This window comes from Salminus brasiliensis, chromosome 7, assembly GCF_030463535.1.
Source record: "Salminus brasiliensis chromosome 7, fSalBra1.hap2, whole genome shotgun sequence".
Taxonomy (NCBI): domain Eukaryota; kingdom Metazoa; phylum Chordata; class Actinopteri; order Characiformes; family Bryconidae; genus Salminus; species Salminus brasiliensis.
Genome location: NC_132884.1, coordinates 37,903,836 through 37,931,372, shown reverse-complemented (window position 1 = coordinate 37,931,372; position 27,537 = coordinate 37,903,836). Strand labels below are relative to the sequence as shown.

The following is a 27,537-nucleotide window of genomic DNA, read 5'->3' as shown; positions in this document are numbered from 1 at the left end:
CGTGGACGGCGCAGGGAGTTGGCAGGCTAGTCAGGTTTACCTCAGAGCAGGAGCATCACACACACACGACAGGACACACAAACACACACACACACACACACACACACGCCGAGCTCTCCGTTTCCTACACGCGCTGTACTCTCCTGCTTCTACATGAGAAACGACTCCGTCTACTCCACCATGTCGCTCGAGCCTCTGAGGTCAGCTCTGTCGATCGGGGAGGTCGGGGAGACGTCTCTGGCTCTGCCGTCGGACCGCGGGGTGCGCTCGGCCCAGCAGCGGGTTCTGGAGCAGGTCTCCACCATGAAGAGGAGCAAGAGCAAATACAGCAGCAGCAGCAGCAAAGGAGGAGGAACCGGAACACTGCCCCCCACCAGTGAGTTAACTCCCCACCGCTCACCCAGCTGCGGGCCTTTCTGCTTTTTAACTTATTGGACCCTGCTGTATACACCTGTGAATAATTCTGGAGGAATGGACCAATAGAAATGCTGTAAAATACTTTAGTAGACTTTTATTTTGCATAAACGTCCATTCAACGTTAAGAACGAATTTGCCTTTACCTGTAAAGTCACACTTTTGGAGATACATGTTTTTGATTTAACAAAATAATAATAATAATATATAAAAAAAAAAAATATATATATATATATATATATATATATAGAGAGAGAGAGATCTATTTAAAAACAACTTTTCGACACAATGGAGGCAGTTATTTTTTATATTGTACCAAAATTTCATTTCATGATGAATGGACCAATAGAAATGCTCTGAACTACTTTAAGTACTTTTATTTTACATAAACGTCCATTCAACGTTAAGAACGATTTTGCCTTTACCTGTAAAGTCACACTTTTGGAGATACATGTTTTTGATTTAACAAAATAATAATAATAATAAATATATATATATATATTTATTATTATTATTATTTTGTTAAATATATATATATAGATCTATTTAATATAATCTATTTTATATTGTAACAAAATTTCATTTCACCAATAGAAATGCTCCAATTGTACAGAAAAAAATGTTCATGTGATTGCATATATATACATATTTATAGTTTACAGGTGAAGGAAATACCCCTTAACTTTCAATGAAAGTCATTTGGAGCATTTCTATTGGTCCATTCATCATTAATTTCTGTCACAATGTAAAGAACAACTGTTCTGATTCACATTATGTCAAAAGTGGAAAATGACAGATAAGACAGATAAGAATAAGTGACCAAATATATGTATTTATATATGTAATATATGCGCTTAGTCTAGTATTATTTATAGTTTTTTATAGTTTTCACCAAACGCTTAGTTTAGCAACTAAATGCTTAATTGTGTTAAATCACATGAGCTGGTGTTCTTGTTCCTTTTTACTGTATTTATGTTTACCTGTATCTGCTCTAATGGGATCTGGAGCTTCTACAGTAATCGCTCTCTTAAAGCTGAGAGACATGCTGCTGAATAATGTGCTCAGTATAAGCTGGTATTTTAACTTTGGCCCTTTTTAAAGCATGCTGAGCTGCTCTATAAGTAGTTACCATTGTTATTGCTATACATGCAAACACATTAATAATATTAATATTACTGTTGGTAATAATCATCATTAGCAGCCACCATGCACCAGTACCAATCTGACTGTGGTAACAGAGAAGACCTTAAAATCCATGTCTGGTGTAACTGAGGTCTATGTGCCAGTGGATCTGCTGCCACTGTTAAGTGCTGAATTCTGGACAGGTCCTGACCTGGTGTTGGAAGGTGCTTAATAGAAGTCTATGAGCTGTGGCTTGTACTGTGTATGTGAATGTGCTGCGTAGAATGTGTTTAAATGAGGACTCGGACTCCAGAGGCTCTTGAAGTTCTAGGTTTTGAGATTCTTTTTAATAAAAGGGTTTTAATTAAAGGGTGCACTGAAAATAATCAGATGTATGAGTTTCCCCTCACCAAAAATGTGGTCCTTTGGTCAAGACTTGTTTTGCGTTTGTGTTTTTTGACGTTCGAGGGCTGTGTTATGTAATAAGCAGTGGCCATTTGGGTGGCCACCACAGTAGTCTCATAGTTGTAGAGACCTTTACGGCATTTAGCAGACGCTCTTATTCATAGCGACTTACAAAAGTGCTTCACTATATACTCAAGAATAACCTCAGCTAGTTTAAATAGACTAAAAATTCAAAGATCCTCTAATCTTAGACTCTGCTAAACACAGGCCAGTATGGAGACCATAATACTCTACTGTTCGCCCAAGTACTCTCAGAAGAGGAGGGTCTTCAGTCTGGGTTTGAAGACAGCGAGCGTTGGACTCTGCTGTTCAGACACCCAGGGAAAGCTCGTTCCACCACTTCTGAGCCTGGATGCTTGTCTTCCATGGATCTTAAAGGATGGCAGGTCAAGCCAAGCTGTACTTGATATATGTCTTGGCCAGTTGAGCACATTAGGAATGAGGGGGAAATCATATTAATGAGATTTTCTTAGGCCAATTCTTACCAAACACTTACGAAGCTCATACCTGTTGCACCTCCTGCACCTGAGCTTTAACAACGAATACATTTATATAGGATTAAAGCTCTTTCTCAGAACATTTGCAGTGATATACCAGCATGATTCCTCTGCAACCAGCAACCAACGATTGCTTCTGTCTGCATGTGTGTATTTATGAAAAGAAAACCTCTTAAATATATTTTTTAAGAACTGAGTATAGTTGTAGTCTGCCTTAATTTAGGCCCTAGGCTGTGCTGCTGGAGTGAAATATGCCTGTTTTGATTTTATTGATCAGATTTGCATGTTTACGCACATATTCAGCATGTATTCGTCTGCTGTGGGAATTGAGCCAGCATGTTCTCAACCCCCCCAGTCAGAGTCCTGTGATACTGTGTGTTTTTCAGTGCTGTTCAACAGAGAGATCAGCTATTCATGTTAGAGCTGATCAAGTGTACAGAGGCATCTATTATATAGTCATTCATCTGCTAATGCTGATTTGCTGATCCAGACATTTGGACAGAAACGTTAGAAACCAATCCAAGTAAGAAAGGTTTGGGAACACCAGTATGCTGAATTTGACTGTAAATTATTTGTTAAAAGGCACAAATTAATAATACTCGTGACTTTTAATAGTCTGTCATTCTAGCAATGAGCAGTTCCAAAATACCCTAACAGAGGTTTTTTAAACTGCATCTCTGCCCTAATTAGGTCCTCAGAGTGACAGTGTGTTTTACGAGTACAAGTTCACCCCCAGCGCACTCAACGGCTCAGCCTTCGCGAATGAAAACTCCATGACAAACGGACATGCGAAAGTGGTAAGTTTCATGTTTATATAATTATGATAGTAAAAATAATTATAACAACAATAATAATATATTTTAAATATGACATATTATATACATATACTTGCTATCTTCCTTATTTGTAGCATTTTCAGGAAATAATGACTCACAGTTTGAGTTGTAATAATTAAATGTAATCTGTCATCAAGCTAATACTTTTGTTTTGAAATATGACAAACTTATGAGAAACCTAGTGTTTCATTCTGCACGTCTGAACATGACGTGAGACTTTTTCATAGCCCTCATCCTGGACACGCATTCATTAAAGAATTTTACTGGGAAATCCCCAACATAAACAATCATGTCATTTATGGGAGTGTCAACATGTATTTCTAAATGCAAGTAAATAGAGATATTTAAACGTGGTGCAAAGAAAATTTGATTAAAAAAAAAAATGTCCTAGGTTTCAGTAAAAAGATCCATATCTTACATTGCATTTTATTTAAATGTCCACTTTCTTTTCTTTGCCTGGTTTTGTGTTTAAAATGATAATCATGGTTCATTTTTAGCTGGCTACCAATATCTGTAGACATTGTTATCTGGTTGAATATAGGTTGTGTCAGGTGACCAAAATTCTGTGTCAGGACAACGTCTAATGCCAACGTCCATATGACAGAAAATAGTATACTGGAATACTGGCGGCAGCTGATGTAAATATTTATTGGTTTTAATGTTAATCTTGATTGTGATGTTTAGTAACCAAATCCAATATCTTCTAAATGTAACATGCCAACGTATGATATTGATGCAAAATACCAACATTCAGTTGTGAGGTAAGTGATGTCTGCTGCCAATGTCAATTTGCATTGAATAGTGATGACAGCTGACGTTTATATGTTGTTAGTCATGGTGTTAGGTAACCAAAATTCAACGTCTGACTAATGTTGGAGCTTAATGTCAGCTGGATGTTGCTTTTTAATGGACATGTGACTTTGTTTCCCAGGTAAAATCCAGTGTTTGACAACAGCTGATGTAGATATTTTGTTGGTTAATCTTGTTCGTATTGGTTGAGATGTTACGTAACCAAAACCCGACATCATCTAAATGTCGCATTCCAACATCATATTGACATAAATTAGGACATTTAGTTGTGAGGTAGAGTGACTAAAACTCTGTAATGTTACCATCCACACAATGTGGCATCCCAACGTTATTGATATGTCGTTGGTTTTAAGCCACAGTGTTAAGTAGCCAAAAATCTTCAAAATCTTCAAAATGTCACATTCCATTGACTTAGTTGTGAGAAACGTCTGCTGCCAACATCAGCTTCACCAACCAAGATACAGCATCTGTCTGTTGGAGCTTGATGTCATCCCAGTGTTGGTTTTTGACTGAAATGTGACGATTGATTTCCAACCTAAATTTAATGGTGGTACAATATTGGGTTTTGCCATCAATCTGATTTTCATATGCAACTGAAATTCAATGTCTGACGTCCGACGTTCGAGTCCGACGTCTTTCTAATGTCAGATTGGCCTCATGTCTGCTGGGACCATTACCATGTTTCAAGCATGTTTCTATATATCTTGGAATTAAACAGGCTTTTTATGTTACTGTGCCTTTAAGACAGATATAAGATAAATGAGCTCTTTTCTGATTGGATGTCCTGTATTGTGCCTCATTCAAAAAGCAAATTATAAATCAGTCAAAGCTGAAACACTCCTTAAAACTACTGCAGTATAAGCTTACGGGGCTAAATGATTATAGGCTGAATAGGCAGGGGTATGTAAAAGATGCTACATGTTAAAACATTTCACAGTTATTACAGACTACTTCAAACTCATTCTTTTCTATGATAGAGGGTCTTTAAAAGTGTTAGAAACCCCTTGACCCCCAGGTTCATTATTCAGTTATCAATCCTCATGCTAAAACTGTTGTGAATTAGTTGGTAACAGTTGGATTTCGCATATCTTGTGGAGTTGAGTTCCCCAGGGTTCCATTATAGGGCCTATAAAATTGACGTTAATTGTTACAGCAGTGCAGTTATGAAGTGAAGAGGGGTGAGCTACAGGGTGCAACAGGTAAAAGGAGATAATACTGAGGCTTAACATCAGCCACTCGGGTGATTTTCAATGCAACAAAAGAACAAAACACACGGCTGAACAGTGTGACCTGATGCCAAATCAAACAATAGCCAGTCCAACCTGAACGAGAGACGGGCTGCATTCATTCAGGTGTTTCGGATGAGTCAGTCGTGAGTTGTTCGTTGGGCCGAACTCAAGACCAGACGCACTTTCTGACTTCATTTAGACCTCAGGCTCTGATGCTTCCGTCAGTCAAGTCAGGTCAGGTTTATTTAACAGCAGATTTGTCACAAAGCAGCTTTAGAGAGAGCCGGGGAAAAACTCCCTCGAGAGGAACCAAGACTCAAAAGGGGATTCCATGCTCCTTTGGTGAGCACTGGATAGCAAAACAAACAGCAGCAGAAGTGGGAATTGAAGACGTTTGACTATTTCATTTATTTATTGATACAATAGAAACTTGCCAACTTTCTACATTTCTACTATTACTGCACTTTTAACATGGCCACATACTACCACATAATTTACGTCGTCATCTATTTAATATTGTTTGGGTTGAAGATGATGAGCTTAACCACGGTCAAAACACAAAACAGCAATTTACAAGATTTATTTTCCACAATACTGCCCCTCAAACTGCTCATTATCTTCTAAGAAAAGGCCTCACAAGCCTTCCGCAAGTTGTAGATCATGTCAGGTAATGTCTGTACGACATTGTATGAGGTATGAGGCCCTGTATGAGGTAAACCAGCTTTACATGACTTTACTCTGAGTAGCCACGTCTTCATTAAAACATGTCCTGATTAGCTTCAAGATCTCTCCGTTCACACTGTGTGTGACGACGTCTCTAGCGTGTTAAAAAGGTTTGACTCTCTGCCAGTGACTCAGTGAGAGTCTGTCGCTTTTTTAAAAGGGTAAAAGTTGAACTGGCTGCTCCTTATCTGAGGTCACCCGCAGTTTATTAGTCAGAGGAGCAAAGTCACTGTCTCGACAGACTGGAATGAAAAAGAGCTAACACTCATAAGCCTGGTGGGAAAGTTTTGTCTGGAATCCAGACAGATATGAAAAGCCTATTTCTGTAAAATTAATTAATTAAAAAAGAATTTGAATTAAACACAGGCTGAAACCCTCAGCTGTAGTTTCAGTGTTAAGGAGCTTTCGTCTGTCTAGGTCGTTTACTCAGAGCATACTCAGCGATGCACTCAGGAGCATGCAGAACTCTTGAGAACCTTCTATGAACTACGAATGCACTGTGCATGAATACATCAGGAATTATTACTATTATCCTGTCATCACTGCATGAGATCCATTCTCTACCACACCTGACATGAGTCACGTCTTCTGGTCCACATGCAGAATGGTTTCATTCAGTCGTGAAATTAATTTGATTTGATATTTTATCACAATATTTTGAAATTTTGCTGCATGTTGTGCTTTTTTACAGCGTGTGGTCCAGATACTGAGCTCTGCACATATCCCAGTTTCAGTCCCATTAAACAATTATTCATACAGTTCTAAAACTGTTTTATTATTTAATTCTTTTTACTTTTAAAACTTCATTATGAATTATGCAAAATCAAATCAAATTTAAGTTTATTTGTCACACACAGATACTCCTAGCTGTGAAATGCTTAGATGACAGTCTGGTTACATGAAAACAAGATAAAAGGCAACTTTGATAATATACAGTAATATATAGAAAAATATGCAGTAATACTGTATATAGAGACAAATAAAAAATATAAATACTAAAAGCAGATTTAAAAACATACAGAAACAAATATATACAATATAATACAAATATATATAAACATAGTGATATGAAATATATAGAAAAAATATACAAGAAAAAAAGATTGAAAATGTAGATGAATATATAGAAATATAAAATATAAAAATATATAAAATATAAAAGCAAATAGATATTAAAATATGAGACAAAAATATAAAAACAGATATTAAATATATACAGATGTAATATTAGAGGAAAACATATATGACATATAGAGTTGAAAATATTAAAAAAGAGGATAAATGGATATAGATAAAATATTAATATTATATATATACATAATATATCTATATAATAATAAATATATATATACTTAGAATAAATGTATGAAGAGCCATATAAAGTTACCATTTTTAATATACAAGGTTTTGTTATGAGAGTAAAGTAGCTGTAGCTAGTCTACAAACTTTAACTCAAACCTTCCTCTGTCTTGTTATTCTTCAGGGTAAGCAAAGTCAGAGCTTTGTACAGAGGACCATCAGCACCAGGACTACAAGTTCTCAGAAGAACCTGAGCAACTCCATGTTTCCAAGCAGCCCCCCAGCCATAAGCCAATCCCGAGGAGGGCAAGAAGGCTTCCGCAGCTTGGAAATCACCTCCCCTTCTACCGCTGGCAATGCCCGGTGGAGCCAGACCTTCAGACAGACAAGCAGAGTGGAGAGGAAGCCCAGCCAGCCTGCCCTCAACGGCAATGGTCAGATCTTTGGGAATGGCACCATTCATAGAAACAGTAATAGTAATCAGATCACTGCCAATCAGACTATCAACAGACGGCCCCCTTCCACCCACTCTAACCCAGAAGCCAAGGCGTCGGTCGTTAGTAGGAGCAAGAGCGAGTTTGGGTGAGTGTGAGGAGCAGATCCAGATCCCAAATAAGCAACCACCAACACCATACCAAACACCTGGAATACAATGGCAACCACCCAGCAACCCCATATCAACCACCTGGGATACCACAACAACTGCCTTGTAACCATGTAACACCCTAGCAACACTTTAGCAGCCACCTTTCAACTACTTAGCAAAACCATAGCAACCACCTGGGAGACCAAAAACAGCTGCCCTGCAGCCATCTAGCACCCTAGCTATACGTTAGCAACCACCTCAGATACTATAGCAATACAAGATTAATACAGCCATTGCCCATTGCTGACACAGATGTGCAAATGCACACACATACACAGCTTGTATAGTGCCTTGTACCTTAGATACACTTTAGCAACCACCAGAAATACTATATATGTGTCCAATTGTTTGTGGACACCCCTTCTAATGAACATGTTCAGCTGCTTTAAGTTGCACCCATTGCCCCTTGCTGACACAAATGTGCAAATGCACAGCTTGTCTAGTGCCTTGCAACCACCTAACATCCTAGCCACCACTACTATAACAATTGAAGATACAAGGGACTGCTACTGTTGAGTGGCAGCCCACTGTCCTGCACAGCTTACTGGTATGTGCAGGTGATAATCCCATATGCAATACCATTAACATACATAGAAAACCTAGTTGGGCCCAGTACAGACCCTTGCAGAACACCACTAGTAAAAACGACTGTGCCCTGCGTACAGCTGGGATGTTTAAGTCTGATTAAAACCCAAATCAGACATTTGTGGTCTTGCTGTCACTGATCGATATATTTGGTGTTTGTTTCCAGGACAAATGGAGAAACACGCTCGACTGATCTCACAATTTCAGATGCAGTGGACTGTCTCCTCAGCCAGGATGAGAATTATCAGCTGTGTGGCGCCTCCTCCATTCAGCACAGCACCTATACAGATGACAAAGCCAAGCAAGAGGTGGGGAGTTAACACTGTCCATACTTCATAACTTTGTGTGAGGATTTGTTTTGCCTTCTGGAATTGGAGAGCGTGTGAGGCGTCCTTACGCTTCACTCCCAGCATCAGACGCGGATGTCCTGTTTCACCATGGAGTGCTGTCATCATTTTTAAGATCTTGCTTTCGTCTGTTGTGTTGGTTGCAGTCAGCCTTGTGTGACTAGTTGACAAACAAACAGCATTGCACCATTCCTTTCTCAGGTACTGAAACTGAAGGGAATCAGTCCCTTGGTGTCTCTGATGAGCAGCCCCAACCCTCAGATCCAGATGACAGCAGCATCTGCCCTGCGCAACCTGGTGTTCAAAGACACAGCCAACAAGGAGGAGGTGCAGCGCTGTGGAGGAATCGTTCAAGCCGCGCAGCTGCTAAAAGGGAATGAGTCAGCTGAGACTCAGAAACATGTGACAGGTAACATCTGCACTATAACAGGATCCTGAGGAACATTCGATCCCCAGATAGACATCTGAGAGATCAACCTGAATCCTTTCCCTCCTCTGTAAGCAAGCAGAAGCGAGGTTATCTCATCTACAGTGAAAATTCGCTACACTACTTGAGCTACACTATATGTCCAAATGTTTGTGGACACTCTTTCTAATGAATGCATTCAGCTACTTTAAGTTGCGCCCATTGCCGACACAGATGTGCAAATACACACACATACACAGCTTGTCCAGTCCCTGTAGAGACGTATATCCAATAGAATAGGAGCAGATAAGCACAGACCTATTGCCAGGTGTGGGCTAGAGGGGTATAAAGCCCCCAGCATTGAGCTGTGGAGCAGTGAAACTGGTGTGTTCTCTGGAATGATGGTCGGTGCTCCATCCAATACATTTGAGATGAGTTGTGGAGCTGGGGATGAGTCGGAATGGGGTGATTATCCAACATTCTGACCTCATTAACTCTCACTTGTCACTGAATGCAGTCAAATCCTCACAGCCATGTTACTCCAAACTCTAGTAGAAAGCCTTCTTCCTTGGACAGTAGAGACAGTTACTCCAACAAAAGCCAAATGCCCTTGATTTCAGAAGAAACAATGAACGAGCAGGTGTCCCAATACTTTTGCCAATAAAGTGTACATTGGCTTCATTCTGTTTACTAACATGTGTCCCAGCATGAACAGATGAGGTCTGGTTTTAATTTCCCACATAAAAAGCTCTAGGGGATTGAGAGTGGTTTAGAGGAGCGGCGAGGGTTCGACAACATGCTGAAGCGATAGCTGGTCCGCATATTCCCGTAACGGCTCTATCAGAAAATGCTGTGGTTGATCATCTACCTTTAAAATAGCACAGGCTTGCATAAACAGACATACTTGATTGAGTGTGAAACCAGGAGCCATAACAGTAATAATTACTAGTGTCACGGTCTTACTCCGAAAGTGGTCTGATGACCACCACAGTGATCCGATCGTAATCCGATCACAGTGCGTCCTGGGCGTGTTTACACCTGGCTTTTCATGTGAAAGTTCAGGTGAAATCCGAACGTGATCCCTTCATGGAAAATGCCTGTTAATGCAAGGTGTAAAGAGCCCCTCTGACTCTCTGGTGAGGAGCGTTTTTTTTTTTTGACCTGCCTAAAGGTAACATAATCACAGGAAGATTGACAGAGAAGTGAAAATGATATATTTTCCTCTGTTGTGAAGCCTGGGCTGCAAGTCTGTGCTCGTAGATGATTCACGTCTTCCTCGATTTTGATGTGAAGCATTCCTTTAGGAAAAGCTACAGTAAACTCATTGTAGCTCAGGAGCAGCTTTCATTTGCCTGGAAAGTTTTTTGGGAAGTTGTATGTTGACCTTGCCGTGTCCTTGTCCCAACACAGGTCTCCTGTGGAACCTTTCCTCAGCAGACAGCCTGAAACCTGATCTCCTCCGCTGTGCTCTGCCTGTTCTCACCGAAACCATCCTGGAGCCGTTCGCAGCCTCCACAGAGCCCAGTGCCAATGCTGAGATGGAAGAGACCTTCTATAATGCCACAGGGTGCCTTCGGTAAGCACAGCTCTTGGGCACACATGACGACTGAGCCTGAGGCTTTATTGTTGTGCTTTTGTTGATTGGTTCAGTTTTTAGATATTATTTACCTTATTTTAAATGATTAAGCAGTTTGAATTGACTGGAATAACCAAAATACTGCTATTATGAAAAACATAAATTCTCTATAGAGAGATACACATCTCATTTCATTTACATTTACATTTATGGCATTTAGCTGACGCTCTTATCCAGAGCGACTTACAAGGTTACTCGTATTACAGAAGTGGGCCAATGTAGTATTAGGAGTCTTGCCCAAGGACTCTTATTGGTGTAGCGCAGCATAGCCACCCAGACCGGGAATCGAACCCCTGTCTCCCACATGGTGTGGTAGCTCACTGGCAGGTAGTGGTGTTATCTGTTGCGCCACACCAACCACCAACCACATTTCAGTGCACAATTACTGTTTACTGACTTCATTTACCATTTATTTTAAAATAGATTTTAACATAAAAATAAAAACAATACAACATTTAAAAATTGTCAAGAAATAAAAAATAAAACATTTAAAAAATATTACATTTAAAACATAAACCATAAACTATGTGTTTAGGTGTTAGGTGCACTAATATTATGCTATATTTTATGTGATATGTTTAATTATTTTCCAATCTGTTTAATTCAAGTAATACATAGAATAGTGCAGAAACTGGCATATTTTATTTAGCAATAGTTTATTTGATTTGTTCTCTTACTTACATTTAGTAAATCAACAAAATGTCATGTGCAACCTTTTGCATGCAGTTTTTGGTGTTTTTCTTTGAATTTGGGAATAAATGCACTTTTTTGCAACTTTTACAATTATTAAGTTACTAGCCAACAGTCCGAATTTCAACCATGAAGTAAAGAGTGTATAAAGAGATGTATTGAGCTTATATGGGGTGTTTATATATGTGTTCTTTCATATGCATATGCTTGGGAATTGCTATGATGTTTTAGATGTCATTTCTTTTTAACCAGTTCCTCATAAAATACATGCCTTTCATTAATTTGTATTTTCAGCCTGCTTAGTGAAACCTAGCATTATCATTTTTGTCTACATGATATTTTTAGATTACAAATCTTATGGAAATGGACAGGTTTGGACTGTATTTCAGATCAAATCAAATGAAATCAAATGGCAGTTTATTTAGAGTTAGATGAAAAAAAACTGCACTGTGAATACTCAGGTGCTGGTCACACTTTCAGTCACTTTGAAAGCCTGAAGGTTGCTGTAGGTTTCTGTGGTTCAATTTTATTGAACAGAGTTAATGGGGTTTTGGCTTCAGCCAGAACAATCCCGTCGTTATACTTCTGACACTGCGGCTTTGTCTTCCCGCTTGCTCCCTGCCCTGAAAACGTGAGCTTTGCAAACACTCACTCTCGATCTCAGCCAAATGTGTATTTGAATTGAACTTGATTAAGAATCTCACCTGGGTGTCGTGGATAAGGCCGTGTGAATGCGCTGTGTGAAGCTGTTTGCTCCTCAGGCCTCGTTCAAGCAGAGGGATTAGGTTGTTGCCAACAGAAGGGAATGTGCTAGAGCTGTTCTTACATAACTGTGGCCTGCTGTGCTCCCTTACCTGCAGAAATCTGAGCTCCGGTAAAATGTCAGCCAGGCAAGCCATGCGCAACTGCAAGGGCCTGGTGGACTCGCTGGTCAGCTACGTCCAGAACAGCGTGGAAGCTGGCAACCCAGATGATAAGGTAGCTTTCTCTGTTTCTCTGTGTGTAGTTTGCATTTTATTTCTCTCTCTCTATAAATGAGTGTTTAAGCCATGTGTATTTTATGTTGCTACATAATAGGGTTTTTGGGACATCTGCAACATCAGTGTGATAATCTTGATCTTAAGGATTATCCTAAATAATGAATTAAATATCAAATATGTAAATAAACAAATAACAAATAAATCAATCACAAATAAATAATAATCAGATAAAAGATCAGATCATCGGATACATGTTTTATTCTGCCTGGTGAACTATGTGCGGCATGCGCCAGAAAACTACATACAGATTTGAAAGTTTAAAATGTCATGATTTGCATTCTTTATGTTTTATTTTGTTATTAAATAAAAGTCTTTTATATGCATAAAGTGTAATTTAACATTTACATTTCAAATAATTAGTCATAACAACAATAAACACTCCTAATTTAAAGAAATTGAATTTGCTGGCAACATCTAGCCATTCTTTAAGACATGCCAGGATATGTTGAGAGAGCTCGGTCGATTAGTTGACACAAAGATTAGCGCCTTCGAGAAAAGAAAAGAAAAAAACGTGCCATTTTCATTCCGATTATTGTGCGATGACTAGACTTGTCTGAAAACCTCTTTGTAGGAGCCTCGCCCAGTTGACATGAGCAGCTTATTAAACAGCGTTATGTAAGTGGTGTTATATAATGTAGTTGCAGCAATGAGGATGTGTTTATTATTTCTTAGTTTTCCAGCGAAAGCTGGCTGGTCAGTAATGTGCATGAGCTCATTAGGATTTAATTAACAATATAAAACACACATGGCCTTAGGTTGTATTAGCATATGATGTTTCTCACGACCTAACAGCTGTTTACTGGTCTCTTGCGGTTTGCTTTGTTCGCAGTCTGTGGAGAACTGTGTGTGTATTCTGCACAACCTCACCTACCAGCTGGAGAGTGAGTCACCTAGCGTTTTCAGCAAGATGAACGCCCTGGCTGGTTACACCAACCGCCGCGCCAACGCCACAGACACTGGCCCCATTGGGTGCTTCAGCAGCCAGAGCCGGAAGATCCAGCAAGAGGTTAGTTCGCCAACTGCAAAGTCTGAATTGCCATTGGTGCTCAAGTCAATGAGCTTTTCAGTACAAGAATCATTTAAATAAGTGTTCGGAACTAGCATCGACCTGATTACTGTTCAATGCATGTATCAGATCATACCATGTCAGTAGAAATGGTACTATATATATATATATATATATATATATATATATATATATATATATATATACTGATTTCATATATATATATATATATATATAGACAGTTTATATAATTTATATAATAATAATATAAGTTTTCAGTCCCACTTTATATAGTGTTGCTAATAACTGTGTAATTACACATGAACAATCCAATGTAATAACAATGGAACTACTGGAGATCATTGTTACAAATGTTTTACAGTAGTATTACTGTAGTACAGCTTGTGTGGACTTTAGTTTTGATACACTAGTGTAACTCTATAGCTGGAACAGCATATTCGTATATAGTCCTATTTGGTTATACACAAGCTGAGAATACTTGTGTGTAAATGAACTGCTGCTTTTCCTCCCGCAACAGTTATTGTGTAATTGCATGTGTCAAAGACCTACGTTAATTCAGGTATATTTACACAAGCTGTACTTCTGGAACACCTCTGTAATAGTGAGTAATAGACATCACTAGTAGTTGCGCTGTTATTGCATAATCTGTTAATGTGTAACTAAATAGAAGCGGGACGTGACATACAGACAACTAGGGCTTGTTTTTAATCAAATCCCAATCAAACACCCAACCATTGTCTGAACACCAACTCTTTTATTAGAGAAGAAAGGAGTTAAATTAGTTACATCTGTTTTTAATTCATTTTAATTATAATGTATTATAATATATATATATATATATATATATATATATATATATATATATATATATATATAACTATCATTGACCTTTGGAAAGGGTACTGCACCTTCCCCCAAAGCACAAGAAATGTAAATATACCCCAGTTCACATGCATGCAATGATAGTTAAGGTCCACCTTTGTACCTTAAATGAGCTTTACAGAAACAGTGGATTCACTTTCCCAGCAGAGAGGTTCATATTTATATATTTCAGTTTAATTCAACTCAATTCAGTTCACCTATACTGTCGTTATACTAATACAGGGAGGTAGAGTACAACCTAACACTGTTAGGCTGTAAGTCCCCGCTGAAGAATAGGTAGGACATGATACAGTAGGGCAAGGACAACAGACAAGATACGAGACAGGGTGCATAGACAATAAGCACAAAGACAATAAAGACAATTAAAGTAAATACCAACATATAGAATAACATGCATATGCAGATGTGTGCATGACGGCTGGGTAATTAAGTTACTATACTAACAGTAAACTGGAATGAATATGTAGAGAGCAGTGATGGATGTGCTGTGCATGTAAAAGAAGAGTAAAACAGGAAGTTCAGGAGTGTATACCACTATAGGTACCCCCCCAGTGACGGCGATTGTACTCTTTTTCTAGAGTCTATAAATCACCGCCCTGCTTCCTCAGAGTGAAAGGTTTAGGAATAGATGTTGAAGTACTTTTTTTCCAGGCGTCTCTCATGTTTCATGTCTTCACTGTCTTGCAGAACCCCTTTGATTACCCAGTGATGGAGGATAATAACCCCAAAGGCCAGAGTTGGCTCATTCACTCCCGGGCCCTGCAGTCATACCTGTCTCTGCTGGGTTCCTCAGAGAGAGAGGCCACTCAGGAAGCTTGCTGTGGAGCTCTGCACAACCTCACTGCCAACAAGGGGATTGTAAGACCTCACCCATGACCTCTAACTGACAACTGACGCATAATGTGATCTGCCTGATTTCAGCCAGGAAAGCATTATGTATATTATTACTTATGATAATAATACGGATATGATGTCGTGCTCTAACCCTAGGTTGCTATAACAGTACAATAGATACACATTTCATAAAGGCTATGCAAAACAAGCCTTACACGTGTGTGTGTGTGTGTGTGTGTGTGTGTGTGTGTGTGTGTATGAGTGAGCGAGTGGGTGAGCGAGTGAGTTAAGACTGGGTGTGAGTAGGATAATACTGAGTGAATGTCTTCATTTTGAATGGGAATGAATAAAGGCTGGTACGGTTCCAGAGGTGTAGAGACAGGGCGTTCCAAAGCTTAAGGCCATTTATGTTCCAGAGTGTCGCAGGACCCGTAGCTGACAGCTGTGCACAAGTGGCAGGTAGGCCTGTGCCAGCAGATCTAATAGAGTGAGATGGAGAACTTCAAAAATATGGAAGGGAAATGTCTGGTTATCGGTTATTGTGAAGACTTGGAACTGAACATAAGCAGTAAAAGAAAGCTGGCATAACTGATAAAAAAATTAATCTAGAGTAGAATGTGTTCTGATTGTGTTACAGTTAATTAAGAGTTAGGAAAACATTTAAATTTATATATATATATATATATATATATATATATATATATATATATATATATATATATATATATATTTATATAATAGGTGATTTAATTATACCTCTATATAACACAATTCAGTGCATCATCAACTCTATAATTTGACTATTAGAAAAAGATTTTATATTATATATATATGTATTATAAAATTATATATATAATGGCTTTGTTATATATATATTTATAAAGAGAAATATTTTGTATTAAAATATTGTATTATATTATAATATATTATATATTATATTAATTTAATATATTTATTATTACTATTGTTTAATATTAGTTCTGATTATTGTATTCTTTTTTATTATTTAAATTTTATTTATAATAATATTATTGTATTATTTTGGTACAGTTTAATATTATTCTTAAAATTATACTAAGTAAAAGTAATTCAAAAATAATAGACAAATTATATTTTCAGTTTGAAAATAGATCAAGAATTTATTTTTGTCGAAGGATGACTTTGGTATTGTAATTATATTCACTTAGGATTTATTACATTTCTTTAAATTGCATTATGATGAATCTGTGTATTTATTTACATTCCCTATTAATTACATAATTACTAGTATAATTAGTTACATGACTGCTTATGTTTACTTTCCGTTTACATTCGGCATGGACTGGATCAGGTTTGAATGTTTGTGACAATTATGAATCATAATTGTCACAGTTATTATAACAATTCAGGTTATAATAAGTGATGTTTATTGTGGATTATTATGGATATTAACACAGACGTGGGATGGGTTGTGCTGTGTGTTGTAGGTGTCGGACGTGTTGAGTCAGACGATTGTTCAGAAGCTGAATGGTCTTCAGCACATCTCTCCCTTGCTGCAGTCCTCCAGCCCCACCCTGAGGAGCAGCGCCACCTCACTGCTAGGAAACCTCTCCCGAACCCCACGCTTGCAGAGCGTTATGGGTAAGCCCACAGCAGGTCTCTCAGCAGAAGCATTCGGGACACATTTTTGACTTGTGGTTCAGCAGACTGCTGCTGTAGGTCTCTTATTGCTGCTGTTTCTGTTGGGTCAGTTTGATTGGGTTTGATTGTATCTGTACGGAAATTCTGTACTGATGTTGCTGGTTGTGTTCGGTGATACTGGATCAGAGCTAGTTGTATAGTGGATGAAGTATAGTATAGTGTGCAGTGTAAAACTGGAACCAGAACTTACAATTCTGAACGAAGGGAACTTTAAATAAAAGGTTAATAATGTAAAACACCTGATATTCTTTTTAAACTTACTAATACTGGCTCAGAAAACATAAAGGCATTTCTTTTTTTACTAATTTAAGATGTGCTGTGTAATATTAACCACTTAAATCCTGTATCCTGTGTATAAAAAATGTTTCTTTAACTAAAATAAGTATTTTGGCTTTTTTGTGTTACATGGTTAGAATATAATACCAAATAATTTATAGTAGTAATTAAATTAATTGTTTCCCTAAGCCTTTAATCCATTCAGACGCTCTTTATATCTTTTCGGCAGTTCCTTCAGAGGGTTTGTTTTTGTCTAAGTTAACTCATTTATGTCTGTATTTATCTGTAGCAGGTAGATATATGTATAGTTTAGTTTAGAGGTCCATTTGTAATGCAGTGTTTTTGTTTTAAAGTTGATGGGTTTTCTTAACGTTACCATTACAGTGGGTGCACAGCCACACTGACCAGTATGTAGAATTGGAGCTTTCTACAGAGCAGTCTTTAGGACTGTGCCATGTTTTTTTTATATAAAAGATGCACAAGGCTTCCTTTTTTTGTTGGATGCACTATGTTTTTTTTGGCTTTGTTAAATTACCTTAAAATACGTTGAGCAACAACACTGAGACAGTCACACTGTTGAAGGAGAAGAGGAGATTAAGCATTTTTGCATCTGCCTTAAAGGGATAACTGAATGACAACTTAAGTTTAAGGAGTTATTAAAGGTTACTTAGCTTTATGTTGTTTACATCACTTCTACTTGACATGTAGTAGATGGATGCTTAGTTCAGGAATGTTAGGTGTGTCGTTTTCAGGCAATGGGGAGGAGGATTTGGTTTCTTTTCTTCTTTTCCTTTTCTTTCTTTTTTCATTTTCCTTTTAGGTTAAAGGGACTATTTTGCTTTACATTGTTATAAAGGCAAATTTTCTTTAGTCCAGAAGAAATGTTTGCATTCTATATCAGGTTACTGGATTTAGGCAGGATGTTATTCGGATCGTCATATTTGTTCGTGGTTCCCTTCAGATGTTTCTGCATTCTGTGTTAGAAACAGTCACATATTGTGTGCATTTAGTGTGGGAAATGGGTCATGGCTCTCTCAACAGTTAGTTTGTGCCTGTAAATACAGAGTGAGTCCAGTCGTAGTATGAAACAGTATGGTTCAGATCATATATGAACAGGGCTCCTGTCACCGTCACTGTACAAGTTTGGGTGTCTTTTCCAGAATGCAACATTAGCAAAGTAGCACAGTTCTAGAAAACGTTCCAGAGAAAGAAATATTCCAAATAAGATTTTAAAGTTCATTTGCTGATCCCAGAGGTGGCCCAGCCCTGTTTTTGTATTACGAGAGTAAAGCTTAAAGCAGAGCTGGGCGATTTGGAAAATGTTCATATAAGACATTTTTACGATATACAATATTTATCACAATATTTTGTGAAGTAGACAAAATGTACCAAACAGTGTAATTTATTTTAAAAAATGCTTTCCAAATATTCTACCATACTGAGTACTGTGATTTTTACTTAAAATATGCTGCACTCCATACAATTAAATAAGACGTGCTGTTAATCAGTGCTCTTTAAGCACTGACGATATCCACCATACACTCATAAAAGCATAGTGTACCACAATAAAATATTGTCACATTTCCCAGCTTTACCTTAAAGGATTTTCCCATGCCTCAATTTCCTTACTTTGATCAAAATATGGTCTTGTAGGAGATTTAATTCCAGAACAGCCAAGTAAGAAAATTTTAAGATCTCATCAATAATGGTTCACCTCTGCTTCCTAGAAACCACTGCAATGTGTGGAGGTAGGACGGGATCTCATTGAAGATCTCATGATTTATTAAAGGCTAAAGTTATTAAACTAAAATCTGGATTGGAGAGCTAGATTCCCACAAAGTTTCTGGTTTATCAGGATACATACATGGGGATGTTGAGGGAGTAAATCGCATGGTGGAAATACAGTCACTTCTGTTTGACGTGTTCTAGATGGATGCTCATTTCAGGAATGTTAGGTGTGCCTCTTTCAGACGTTGGGGAGGGAGATTGGGTTTCTTTTTCCATTTCATTTTGTCCCTTTTCTCATTTTTAAAAGTCCATGTATGCTTCCATATGTTAGTAAACAAAACTTATCTAGATTAATTTAATTTATTTTTATATATTTTATTTGTAGTTTATGATGCAGCATCATACCTTTCACTTGAAGGTCACCAGGTGTGGTTGAGTCTTCCACCAGACATCCTTACGTCACCCAGTAATTGCCCACAGTCCGAAAGGTTAGAGGTTATCTAGCAGGTCAAGCCACACATGCCCAAATGTCCTGCTCCTCATGAACCGCATGAATGCAAAAAATGTTCAGACTACCAAAAGCTGTATGTTGAGACCTGCCCTCTGGGGCGTGATGTGGACTGGGTTTTGTAGTTGTTTCTTCTGAAATCGAGGATATTAAAAAGAGTGTATTCTTCTGTTGTTGGAGTAACTGTCTCTACTGCCCAAGGAAGAAGACATTCTACTTGATTATTTGATTGCATTTAGCGACAAGAGAATTAGTGAGGTCAGGAGGTAAGGAGATAATCACCAACCCACCTCATGCCCAACTCCCCAACTCATCCCATAAGTATTGGATGGAGCACCATCCATCATTCCAGAGAACACCATTCTTCCACTGCTCCACAGCTCAATGCTGAGGGGGGTGTAATGCCCCTCTAGACCACGCCTGGCAATAGGTTGGTGTGTATCTGATCCAGAAAGTCCTATTCTATCTGCACTACTTCTCTACAGGGACTAGACAGGCTGTATATGTGTGTGTGTGCATTCGCACATGCGTGTCAGCAATGGGTGCGACATGAAGTTGCTCATTGATTAGAAGGAGTGTCCACAAACATTTGGACAGAGATGTACATTTATGACAGTTTTGTGGTATCTGTGTTGTGTGATATTAGCTTGGTGTGTGGATTACGGTGCTGCTCCTAGTCCAGTATGTACCCTATCGTAGGCTAAGCTGTGTTGTATTTTGTGTCTTATCTGCAGCGCGTCAGGCTCTTCCACAGCTGGTCCGAACCCTGAACTCTGGTGTCACACAGGGGGCTCACCTTTCACCCGAATCCGACAGCACCCTAGCAACCTGCTGCCACACTGTAAACAGCCTCCTGAGGGCGGAGCCGGAGATGTCGAAGCAGTTGCTGAGCAACACCCTGATTAACTCGTTGAATGACCTTAGTCAAAACATGTAAGTGTCTTATTGCGAAACCAGCGTTGTGCTCCAGGTGACGAGACGGTTCTCAGAGCGTTCTGCTCGAGAGACTAGAGAGAGACAGAAGCTGTAATGTGTTCTTCGTGTTATTGTGTTCACAGAGCCTTGCCCAAAGCCAGTACGGCTGCTGGAGTTCTCCTCCACAGTCTCTGGACAGAGAAGAACATTCAGAGCGTCCTCAAAAAGGTGAGGCCATGATTCAGTGCTTGAAATGATTCAAATCCCTTAATGGCTTTCATGGGTTAGTCTATGTCAACTCATCTAGGGCCTGACAGGTGACATCATGGATTACCATGATCATGCTAGAACATGCAAGAGCTTTGGACACTTTTTGATCATATCTGAACAGGGTTCCATGAAGTGTCGCTGTACAGGTTTGGGTTTATTTTCCGAAATGAAACATTAACACAGTTCTTAGTTCACACTAACACATTTCTACAGAAATAAAAATATTCAAAATAAAATCTTTGGTTATTATTCTAACAAAATTATCCCCCCGTCCAAAGATTTTACACCCTGCGCAAGGCCAGTCAAGTCAAGTCAAATTTATTAGTATAGTGCTTTTTACAACTGTTGTCGTCACAAAGCAGCTTTATATAATTAGTAATTAATAAAAGACAGAGACAAAAAAGAAATAACATGAGACATGAAGGATCAAAGACCCCCAGTGAGCCCCAACGGCGACAGTGGCAAGGAAAACCTCCCTCAGAGCTGGAGGAAGAAACCTTGGGAAGAACCAAGACTCACAAGGGGGACCCAACCCGTCCTCCTCTAATCAGAACTATTTAAACATTAATGCTAAAAATGACCAAACCAGATACAGCAGATAGTTAATAGTGGTGATATTAATAGTGGCAGATAGTTAAGAGTCCATTTAGGTTTGAACATGGTCATTAGACAGGTAGCAGTGGTAGGAGGGTGTGCTGCTGGTCTGGTATGGGTGGTGGTGGGTGGGGGGCCTGATGGTCGGACTGGTGGGTGGCAGCTGGTCTGACGCAGGTAGAGGGGACCTCAGCGGGCAATCTTCCAGCAGGTCGGGCTGGGTGGCTCGTTGCTATCTTACACACCGCCAACAGTCTTTTCACGACTTGATTCATTAAGAGACTTAGTACATTTCGAGTCACGCAAGGCGAACTTTTCCCGTCGTTACCATAACAAAGACACACTGACTCACCCTAAATCAATCTGCACGGCGTGTAACGGCGGCTCGGCAAAAGCTAAAATAGAGCCCCTTTAAGTTTATTTACTGATCCTAGAGACGGCTCGGACGTTTTCTAGTTTTTTTTTTTTTTTTATTTCTAATGTTTTTTCCCAGCAAGATCTGATTGTCTTTAGTCATTACTGAGTTTAGCTGCTTGCTGCTTTATTAAGTTTCATGTTAATAAATTCTCACAACAGGCTAATGTGAAATTCTGTGATATTGAATCTTTCATAAATTTAGTTCAGGGAGCCTCTACCTATTAATATTACAGCTGAGATCAGTTGTTCTGCAAGCAGATTAACCTTATATTCCAGATGGCATTTAGACCCGAATCTGGCAAATTATAGAAAAGCTTCAGTAGAAAATGATTTGGGCACAGTTTAGAAATTCTGAATGGAATTATTTAAAAGTTTTGGCTTCGATTTTTCGAGCAAGATGTGGTGTGATGTGATGTAGTGTGGCCTACCAGACCTAGACGAGAGACATCAAAACACATGTGGTTGACCTGGTGTCTACGGTGGTTTCTATGTAGTCAAATCCAGTTTCTCCGTGAGCATGAACAGTGTGAACAGAGTCGTTTCTCACTCTGTGGTGTTAGACTTTCTAGCCTGAGGAGTCATTGGCCTGTGTGAGGTGGGGCAGGGCTGGGTTCACACTGATTTGTGTGAAATTCTGCAGTCGCGTGTGCTGTACACAAGTTCAGCCATCAGAGCGTCTATCAGCTCATCTTAAACTCAACGTGACTCTCCTCTCTCTCTCTCTCTCTCTTTAGTACTGTCTCTTTCCAAAGGCCTAGACTGAGTGTGTTTGTCTGTTAAATACAGCATAAACACATGCCTGAGTCTAAATGAGCTTATTAATATGAGAATTATTGTACTATTTATAATATAATAATTAGACTTATATGTTGGTACATACTGTATCACACTGAATGAACTGTCGTTGTTATTATTAAGGAAATCTTCTGTATTACAGATCTTCTGTATGGGTGTATAACACTGATATAACATTGATATAACACTTACAAATTGATATCCTATAGAAATGCACTGCAGCACTGTCCTCTGAAACCAGTCAGTCAGTGGAGAGCCACAGCAGCTCCAACCCAGCAGCTCGTTTTCTCAATAAGTACAATTGAAATTGCTGGCATTCTCCACAGCCTGGATGAGCGGCGTGTGATGTAATAGACCTGAGTTTCTGTGTGTAGGGGCGAAGGTGGAGGTGTCTGTGTTGGGTGTGGAAGGGAGGATCAGTTTAAGTGTGTGAGTGTATGTGTGTGTGTGTGTGTGTGACTGTTGTAGAATTTAAGACCTTCCACGCCTCACCTTCCAAGCTGGTAATGAAGCAGGAGGAGGGGCTGAGTGAAAGTGGCTGTGTGCTCCTGTGTGTGTGTGTGTGTGTGGGGGGGGGGGGGGTGGGGGGGTGGCGGGGAAGGTGAAAGTTGTGTTTGTGTGTAAGCAGCAGGGTTCAGGAGAAGAGGGTGGCTGTGGGAATGTGTGTATTGTGGAAATTGAATAGTTGTGGAATCTGACCACGCTGGTTTCCATGACAAAAGCTGGTGTCTTATCTGAAGCTGCTGATTGTCAGAGGCGGTGGGTCACAGCTCTTCGTTTTCTCTTCCTGCTCTGAGCGGCTCTTGACGAGACTGCGAGCGACCTGTCAGACTCGTTCAATCGTTCATACAACTGGTTTTCTAATTACGGCCTCGGGCGCTCGCCTTTTCTCCCCCGTTTTCTAAGTTGGTATCGGCTCGTTGGTACCATTGGTCTGTGTTGATTTAGTATTGCTGTATTCATTTATGTCCAGTTTGACTTCAGTGGATGCTTGGTGTTGGTGTTGCAGGGAACGATTGTTATTGTAAGTTTCGCAAACTGTAATTAAGCCTGAGCCGAGGCTAAATACTCACTATAATGGAGAAGCACCATAATCAATATTTCAGAAATCTGCAACACCCAGCCCAAACGTTCTGTATATGTATATACATCACACCATCATGAAAAACCTTGTATCTCCATTTTTTTGGTATAATATGAATCTGGCAGTTGCTTTTTATACTATTTTATACTATATCAAAATGTCATTAGGGCCAATAGAAATGCTCCAAAATGAATGGAAGTGAATGGAAAATCTGTTTCTATTGACTTCCTCCACTAAAACTTAAGAAGGTTGTTTCCTTCTCCTGTAAAGTTGCAGTTTGGAGATGCAAGATTTTAGCAATTATCCATTGTACATTTAAATATTATAAACTACACATTCAAATGTTATTCATTACGTAAAATATTTTTATTTAGAACAATATAACAAGTCATATACTAGAGTGCTTCTCAGTATTTCTTTTTTCTGGATATGTTGGATCACTATATATAATGTATATATTTTAGATTATATATATATATATATATATATATATATATATATATATATATATATATATATTATAGAGTTATATATATTTTAGAGTTTATATATATATATATATATATATATATATATATATATTTATATACATTTGATCCAACATATCCATAAATACTGTAGAGCATATGCTTTGTTATATTGTTCTAAATAAAATTATTTTACATAATGAATAACAGATCAAATATATATACATAAATACATAATATAAATAACATAAATATCTATACTTATCTTTACACATTTTGGAGCATTTCTAATGGTCCATTCATCATCATAAAACAACTGCCAGACTTACACTATGTCAGAAAGTGAAAACTGCAAACATGGAGGTGCAAGGTTATTGTATCAATAAATAAATGAATAAATTACTGATTTAATAAATATTAAAAATAGTGTGTTTTATGTTCAAATGAAATTTCTTTTTTCAGTGCAATATATTTACATAATGTGATCTTTGTGTTTATTTCACAGCAAGGGATGAATAAGAAGGCATTTGTGAATGACATAACTTCAGCTGCACTCAGGTCTGTTCAGGTTATTGAATGAAACTATCACCTGAGGCAAGTGTTTCCACAAATTCCTGCTGTACAGAACTTTGCAGAAACTATAACAGATCCTTTAAGCTGTTTCGACTGTAAGAGTGCAATGAAATATGAGATGTTCTAGTGGACAGAGCTGCAGAGTGTTAAACATCCAGATTAAAGATTAAAGAACAGCAGCAAGTTAGGAGAGCTTAAGCTTCACAGGTCCAGGTTTGCACAAGAGGAAGTGTTTTCTATGCCTTCTAATTTTATCTCCGGCTTCTTTGTTGCATGAAAGTGGTTTTAATGAGAATGAGATGTGTGTGTGTTTTTTTTTTTTTTTTGTAAAGCAGCTTTTCTTTCCATTTAAGATTTTAATAGTTTTGAAGAATTGCAATTTTAATACAATAAATATCACAATAAATATGGATTGAAACACAGTTATCTTTTCCTGCAGTGGAGGGGGATATGTTTTAAATCGCAGGTTTTAAGTTAAAATAATTTTTTTGTGTCAAATATATTGAACTTTTGTTTACTTGGAAAAATACAGTATATAAAAAGGTTGGGATTTAGTTAGCCTGTTAAAGTTAGGGTGAGGTATCATGAGACACTTAGCTATTGTTATTATTATTATTATGATTTGTGCTATTATTTGGCTTTCATTAATCTTTGTCTTGTGCTTTTATATCACCTTGCTGTTGAAAGTGGGGTTCCAACTGTTGCTTTTTTTTTTGCTTTGCAGTCTCATGTATGTGAGTGATTTGTTGAGCAGAAACCAAATAAAGTTTTCTAACAAGGTGTTTTGTGTTGAGTTGATCGGATGTTGCTATTGAGGTCATACACAAGTGTAGCCATACTACGCAGGTAGTTAATACAGTGCTGTGAAAACGTATTTGCCCCTTCCTGATTCCTTCTTTTGTAACATTGAAGATAAAAATTTATTGAAGGTCAAGATTTATTGAAAACCTTTAACCTTTAAACCTTTAATTGCCCCTAAAACCTAATAACTGGCAATCAAACGTTTGCAATATCTCACAATGGAGGAATTTTGTCTCACTCTTCTTAGCAATTAGCAGTTTCTTGTTTCCTGGCAAAATAATGTGTCATATAAGTGACTCGCTGAATTTAAACAGGGGCTCTTTAGAATATATACACTATGGGCAAAAGTATTGGGACACCTGCTTATTCATTGTTGTTGTTTTAATTATTTAAAAAGTATTTAAAAAGAGTTTATCCTGCTTTTGTTGGAGTAACTGTCACTTAAGTTTGGGCGATATAACAGTAATACCACATAACGTATACCACAGTATTTAAAATGTTGTCAGTGTCTCAAAATGAGGACGTATTTAAAAATTGTTAGGTGTCTATGTAGTACATGACCATATAAGCTCATTCCCCCAATGTGGGGGTGCTGTGGAGCTCACAGATTGGTGATATCACACTCTGAAAACAGGTGGTAACGTATCGAAGCCTAGCTGGCAGGCTACGAGTCCAAACACAGCAGAACCGGCCTCACGTTTCACCTTTCTGTTTCTCCCAACACCAGTCGCTTGACTTCGCTCTCTCAGACGCTAACTTATCTTAACTTAAGCCTTGCTAGCCAGCTGCCAGTCCAAACACAGCAGAACCGGTGTGAGCCACCTTGTCAAGGCTTACTACCATAGAATATATTCATAGGTAAAGCTGCCTAAGCAGTAGGTTGGATATTTTGATGGGCTAAAAGCATCATACCAGGGAATGCTCCCAGCGGACATCTAAGAAAGAGATTTTGATAGTGTTAAGGACTATATCAGGGTAATTATAGAGGTATTTTCTTCATTTGATTTGCAGTTGACACTTTTGTAACACTCTATATTAACTCTAATTAACACTTGTGTCGGTAGCCCAGCAGTTAGTCAGCAGAGCAGCTGCTCTGGGCCGTCTGATACTAGGTGGAGCTGTAGCCAAGCTAGTTAAGCTGGTGATCACCACCCCACCTCATCCCCAAAAGTACTGGATGGAGCACCACTGTTCCACAGCTTAATGCTGGGGGGCTTTATACCCCTCTAGCCTACGTCTGGCACCATGGTCCCTAGGTTTATCTTCTCCAGAGAGTCCTATTCTATTGGCAGTATTTCTCTACAGGGACTAGACAATCTATGTGTGTACATTTGCACATTAGAAGAATAGCTGTCCACAAATATGTGGACATACAGTGTATAGCTGTTGTTTTGCAGTTGAGAGCTGAAATCTCCAACTTAGCCAGCTTGTCATGACTCAGGTGACAAAATGAAGAGTGTGTCTGATAACATCTGAGTGCTGTCACTGCTTTTCTTCGCGCTCAGCATATTTTAACACCCGGCTGTCATTTTCTCTCTCTGAGTGACTTCACTCCACCCATTTTCCACCCTTTCCACTGTCACACATCACTGCAAAACGAACGCGCTGATATCTTGTCAAGCTTGAGCAACATAGAGATTGCTGTCAAAATGATTTATTGGACAGAGTGTGAGACTGTGGTTTGGATGTGGTTTTTAATGTGGATACATTTACATCATCTCTTCTAATGGAGTAGAGTCCCAGTTCAGTCCTTGGGGCTTTTAGGACAAATATGAATGCCTGGCCTGCTTTCCACCATCCAAACAATGAGAAGCTCCCTGATTAATGGCTGATTACAGGGGTTCCTGTTCTTGGACGACACCCGTCCTGCTCCCAACATCCCTGATCGAGCTTATCAGCTAATTAGCTGTTAGTTAATTAATTAGTTAGAGCTGGAAAACT

General features: G+C 38.6%; 1 protein-coding gene across 1 annotated transcript; it reads left to right on the top strand.

Moving 5' to 3' along the window:
* Nucleotides 1–25,575, top strand: pkp1b (plakophilin 1b). The gene is made up of 13 exons (XM_072683170.1): nucleotides 1–376; nucleotides 3,189–3,295; nucleotides 7,580–7,977; nucleotides 8,793–8,934; nucleotides 9,175–9,382; nucleotides 10,790–10,955; nucleotides 12,566–12,683; nucleotides 13,575–13,751; nucleotides 15,342–15,512; nucleotides 16,955–17,108; nucleotides 20,415–20,613; nucleotides 20,739–20,823; nucleotides 24,728–25,575. The coding sequence occupies exons 1-13, from the start codon at nucleotides 154–156 to the stop codon at nucleotides 24,800–24,802; spliced, it is 2,223 nt and encodes a 740-aa protein (XP_072539271.1). The 5' UTR covers nucleotides 1–153; the 3' UTR covers nucleotides 24,803–25,575.
* Nucleotides 25,576–27,537: the final 1,962 nt, after the last annotated feature.